This window comes from Haplochromis burtoni, unplaced genomic scaffold (genome assembly GCF_018398535.1).
Source record: "Haplochromis burtoni strain Fernald_Lab_line unplaced genomic scaffold, NCSU_Asbu1 Contig_120, whole genome shotgun sequence".
NCBI lineage: Eukaryota > Metazoa > Chordata > Actinopteri > Cichliformes > Cichlidae > Haplochromis > Haplochromis burtoni.
The window spans coordinates 250,042-256,041 of NW_024582481.1; the positions used below are offsets into that span (position 1 = coordinate 250,042).

General features: G+C 45.0%; 1 protein-coding gene across 3 annotated transcripts in view; it reads right to left on the reverse strand.

Annotated features, from left to right (window-relative positions):
- The window catches only part of kirrel3l (kirre like nephrin family adhesion molecule 3, like), a 35,266-nt gene that overhangs the window by 12,237 nt on the left and 17,029 nt on the right, over positions 1-6,000 (reverse strand). For 2 of the 3 annotated variants that reach the window (XM_014340363.2, XM_005943133.3), the window contains exons 2-3: positions 1,287-1,442; positions 508-657 (exon numbers count right to left, since the gene is read on the reverse strand). In XM_014340363.2, coding sequence (XP_014195849.1) covers positions 508-657; positions 1,287-1,442 — 306 coding nt within the window. The remainder of the gene's footprint in view (positions 1-507; positions 658-1,286; positions 1,443-6,000) is intronic. The other variant, XM_042223766.1, reaches the window with a different exon arrangement.

Sequence of the window (6,000 nt, forward strand, 5' to 3'; positions counted from 1 at the left end):
ACTCACATCACGTTAATGTAAAAACCGCCGTGCGGTTGACAAATGTTGTGGCTCACTGTAAAATGTGCTAACTATGCAGACTTTCAAGCGACTACGCAAGTCATTTGTGACTGCAGCAATCACATTACCCTAGACGTCGAGAGTCTTGATTATCGCGACTAAGAATGCTGGCGTTTCTTTTTTTTTTTCTTCTTCTTCTCATGGTTGAGTCTTATTTGGTTTGAATTATGCTTTCAAGGCATGTTTTCCACTTGGAAACTGTACAGATAACGTTATCTATAAGCGCTGATTGAAAAAAAAACCCCCAAACAAACTATGAAGTTTAAGACATTTAATGTTGTGTTTTGAAGGTGATTCATTTCAGGGGATGAACATGTAGGGTAGTTGTCTGCAAGCTTTTATGTTCTGCGATGAAGACACTCCCCTGATTTTTCCCAGGCACTGCCAGCCTGCAGGCCTTGGCACAAGGGCCGACTGTGAGGATCATGCGTGAGCTGTGTATCTTACCTAGTACAGTGAGCTTGGCACGGTGGGAGCGAAGCGCTGCCTGTGTAGCCTGACACTCATACACCGCGTCATCCGCCAACTCTGCTGAATCGATCTGCAAGCTGTGCTCGCCTGATAGCGGGTCGCCCATTAAGGAATAGCGTGTCCAGCCTGCGTGAAGCCAGCACAGAGAATAGAGTCAGAGACAAACAAACCAACCAACAACAAACACATAATGAAAGGACTATAAAATGAACAGACTTGTGTCCCGAACAAAGCCAAAAGAAACGTGGCAAGGCTCTTTAAGACACAAATGAAAGCAAGCAGCACCTCACAGGGCCAGGCATTGAGCCGTTGTGTTAGCAGAGCAGCGTGAGCCTAGAGATGCAACACGTGAGAAGGCTGCTGCATGGGAAGACTGTCCTTTAAATACAGGCACAATGAAGATGGGGTGGCTAAGGTCAAGAGGAAGCTTCTTCGCCTTTATGCTAGTCAGCCACACATTTAAATGTCAATGTGTGGCAAAAGCCAATTGATTATCCACCTTCTTACAAGAGTTAAAATGCTAAACAACAAATTAAAGTTCGGTGCGTGCAGCAGTAGCTGACCTGTCTGCAGTACATTGTTCACTCACCATTCATTTGTGTAAAACCCCAAAGGTTGACAGAGAGAGAGTTGATTTCTAATGAGGCCTGGCATTAATTGCAGCAGGACAGACAGAGACAGAGAGAGCACTAAACACAGAGAGGGCAGGAGAAGAAAAAAAGAGGGGGCTGGAGAGAAGAAGGCAGTGATAATACCTGGTAGATCTCTCTCTCCTCCCAGTGCCAGGCCATCTTTGGTCCACTGTACCATTCCACGGTAACCCACGATGACACAAGGCAAGGTCACCGACTGACCGGATACAACCACCTGGTCCTGGGGCTGCTGGGAGAAGTAGGCTGCTTGGGTGGCTGCTGGAAGAAAAAATAAAAAGGAGACAACGTGAACAACTAAAATCTTTAAATTGACCTTTTCCTTGATGGCAAACTGCAAATTCATACGGAGTCACAATATGGCTATAAAATCTCGATGTATTAAATTCAGAAAATGTGATCACAGTAGATTTCTGCAGTGCCAGCAGAGACGCATGACGAGGAAAGTGAAACTTTCTCTGTAAGGGCTTTGACGAAATAATGCAACTATTTAAAAAAAAAGCAGACTGACACGAACTGCTCAGCTTACTCTCCTGTTACCACAGCACTTGGTGGGAGAAATGGACATGCGTGAAAATATTATTTGTTCCCCCACTACAAATGCGTCTTCTAAGAGGAAGAGTCAGCTGTTACTCGTAACTTATTTAACTCTTTCCCAAGACCATATGGTTACATGCTCACTGACATGAAGCAAACACGCTTGTGGAGAGAAAACGCAGCCACTCCTTCAATGTGCTTTTTGTAAAAATGGATGTTAAACAATCAAAACTCCATTAAAGTTCCCTGGGGACCCGTTCATTCGAGCTTGCTGAAAGTCAGCGGAGACAACTGCCGCCACCGCTGTCGCCGTTTCGCTGCTGTGTTTAAGTCAAAGTCTCCCCGGATTGGCTGGCTTGCCTTCACACGCATGCAGAAACACAGCGTGAATACGGATTCGCAGCTCCTACAGTTTGTGCCACTATGCTTAAGATTGTGTATTACAAACCCCACTGGCAGGGGGGGAAGACGGCAGCACTCCAGAGGGAACTAATTCGTAAGGGAAGGCAGGAGGTGAGAGGGAGAAAGGCAGTTGGTTGGTTATCTAAGTAGGATGTCTGTGTGAGCTGGGAAGAGGACTTAAAAAACCTTCCCTCATTCTCCTCTCTTTGTTGCTCGGTGGAGAATGGAAGGGAAGGGGGACAGTGGAAGATAAAGAGGGTTCTATTCAGGCAGTGCTAAGCCCCCACTCCCCCCACCCCGAACTGCTTCTCTTGGTGGGAACGCTTAAACAGACAGGATCCCCCCTCCCTCCCAACATGAAGAAAGCCACTGAAAGGAGGGCAACATACGGCGGCCAGAGACACGCTATTGTCCTCTTGTCCCTCTCTTTTAATAGGCCTCTTCATTTCTAATCAATCCTGCTAAATGCAAGTTTAATAGCTTTTCAATAGCAGCTTTTCCCCCCAGAGGGTAGCTGGGATTTTCTCTACCCCCCCATCCTCCCCTTCTTTTACCCTCCATTCTTTCTAGTTTTTCTTTTCTGAAGGGGTGGTGTGTTGAGGGGCTTCCGTGGTTGTTGGCACTGTTTATCCTGCACTCAATTAACCACTTCATCTCAGGACTGCACCCTACCCTTCGCCTCCCTCACCCCTTTGCACCCTCCTGCCTCTGTCATCCAACAGCACGATTAAAGCCGCCAAACAGTGAGCTCATCAGGAACATGAGCGCTCAACACTTTAGACCGTTGTGGCTCGCGACAACTGCCTCGAAACCCATTTTCACATGCTCCCATTGTCTGTTACTCTCCATCTGGGCCAAACGAGGTGTTAATAGATCGAGTCGAGATGTAAAAAAAGAAGAAAAAAGAAAGATCAGAGAACAATGCATGTCGGCTCTCCAGTATCGTCTCCCTGTACATCATTTTTATGAAAGAGCTTTAAAAGCCGATTGAGCTGTGGGTGCAAACAGGTAGACTGCTGTATGTGTGGCACGCACTGGGGATCAAAAGAGGCCAATTTGAGAGCGTCAATAAGAAGTGAAACGTCTTCGAGTGAAGGCCATTAGGCATTTACCGAAGGCTGGCATTTTCCAGTCATACCTTCAAAAAAATGCTGTTTTAACAGTCTGCCCGCCTGTCCCTTACATTCTGCCGTTATGAGCTATTGAGCGTTTTCATTTTCCTCCCATTGCAAAGCGAGTTGGGGGATTTTCCTCTTTGTACTTGCAACAGTACAAACATTGATTGTAATTAAGTATCTTGCCCAGAGTATCTAAATGTTTACAATGGGTAATAGTTCACTGCATTGGTTGATTGTTTAGATGGATTACATGCATTGAATTGCTTCTCTTTACCTCGCCCACGTACAATTTCTCATGCTCACAAATGGCAATTAACACCATACGCACACACACTCACGCATATGCAGCCGTACAAATATAGAGTACGGAGCATGTGCTGTAGAGAATGTCTTCACGCCATATGAGTGATTCATTGCTCTCCAGATCCCTTATTGAAAATGCTCAACAGAACATCTCGACTGGCTAATGACTCATGCCAGATTCCTTTAATTCCTCCTTGCTGAATTAGACAATTCTTTGACGGTGTATTAGCAGCTTAATTACATGAATACATTTCTGACGGGGAGAGAGGGAGGAACGCAACCAGACAAAGAAGTAGTGGAGGAGAAGCAGTCAGAAGAAGTAGGGAGCTGTGGGTGTGAGGAGGCTTGTTCTTGGTGTGCTGCAGTGTCACATACACACATGCGTGTACACAAACGAAAACACACAAATAGTTTTCGGTGATTTTCAGCAGACTAAAAATGGGAAGCTCGTCTATTGGCTGCAGTTGAATCGCATTCGCAAAGAAAGACTTGAATCCCCTTGAAATTCCAACATTTCTGCAGAGGATGTGAGTTTATTTATCGCGTTGTCTCGATTGCTACGCAGGTAAATATGTGCAGAGTAGATTAGTTATACAACACGTTGCGTGCTTAAATGTTACACTGACACCAAAAATGCCATATTCGCTCTTTCTCACCTTGCTGTGCGTATATGTATGCGCGTGACTGCTTTTCCGTCCCCTAGTAACAAGGTCAAAAACACATTTGGCCAGATACATTTTAATCCGGATTTCTCAAAATGGAATATCATTTCACACCGCTGGATGCACATGGGGCTAAGTTTATGTGTGTCTGTGTGTGCGTGCATTTCCGCCTGACGCTGAGTGTGTGTTTGCCTATCTGAAAATGGGCTATGTATGTTTATGTCTGCCGTTTCATCTCAGCGTGTGAATGAGTGTGGAGGTTGGGGCTGCGTTAATAGGGTAAGCATCTTGTCAGGCACTGGAGGGCACATTTAGCAGTTACTTTGACACAGTGACTTTGCTGTTTCTGTCACATGGTTGGTGTTAAGTGCAAAACAGCCTCCCCGACTTGGGCGAAACCTATTAAAGAGCTTTGCGTTGACCCTGGAACTGCTTGCTCTCTCTCCTTTATCTGAACTGATAGGGGATGCGCTCGCATCAGGAAGGATCAGGAAGGGATGGACAGATGTCGGCAATGATCCGTCCTCCACTGGACATCTGCCTTGATAGAAATAGATTGAAGCAGTCATTCTGCGTGTGCGAGCGCGCGTGCGTATGTACGTGAGTGTGTCTCGTGTGGATTTATCCCGGTGGGGACTTTAACCTGACTGCACACAAACCTGTGGGAACAAAAATCAAGGTCCCCAGAGGTATGGACTGCTTTTTGAGGCTTAATACTTGGTTTTAGGTTCAGGGATAGCATCAGTTAAGGTTACGTGGATAACTGCGAACACCCAGACGAGTAGTCGTTCAATGTCATGGTCCGAAAGAGTTGTTGTTGCTGCTGTACTGTAGTTTCTGTGTAGACACGCTGCGGTCACAACAAACTCAAGGACGCTCGGACACCCCCTGTGGAGTCTTGCATTCAGCCCTCATGACAGAATTTGCACCAGTAGGACCCAAGCTAACTCTCGTACTTGGTAAAGTGGAAAGTATAACGCTGCCATTAGGATTAGGCATTCATTTATTGTGATGGATAAGGTGAAGGCTAGGGGATAAGAAATGCATTATCAATGAGGGAGTCCCTCTGGGCTACAGAAGCAAGATTTTTTTAAAAATAAAAAAAAACTTTAATAATAAATAAATGATCTGAGCATCTGAGGGCACAAAAGTCAATTTAAGTGCATAAGTTGGAACCTTCAAATGAAAACTAAAATAACATCAGCTACTCCACTCTGTTCATTTTCCTATGTTTTACGATGACACTCAGCTGCTGATGGCAGTGTTTGCAAAGAGTTCTTATTTTAGTTCCGATTTTATGCCATGTCCTCATTCCCATCCAGTACGAAGAGTACAACATCCAGTCCTGTGGGGTCTATAAATGTAAGTGCTCTCAACTTGACTGGACAATTTGCTCTGTGCAGTAATAATTCAAAATGCTAAAAAAGAAAAAGAAAAAAAGAAATAGCACCCGATATCTACTTGCATTTCAGCCCTATGCTAACGGCAAAGACTCCCGAGCCCAGCTGGTGTGAGTTTTCCCACAATAAGAGCCAGAGATGAGAAAATGAGGAAGTAAAGCAGACAAAAAACATTACAAAACAAGGCAATTGGCAAAAAAGTGTCAAGCTTGGAATAAACAACCACTTTCTCCAAATGCCATCCATTGTGCCTTGTCTAGATAAGGCTTCTAAATCGGGCTGGAAAATGGGAGCTCCATTTCTCTCTGTATGGAATTATTATCCCTTTGTTTTGAGTCAGCCTCTTTTGTCTTCCTTTTCCTGTGTGTGTGTGTGTGTGTGTGTGTGTGTGTGTGTG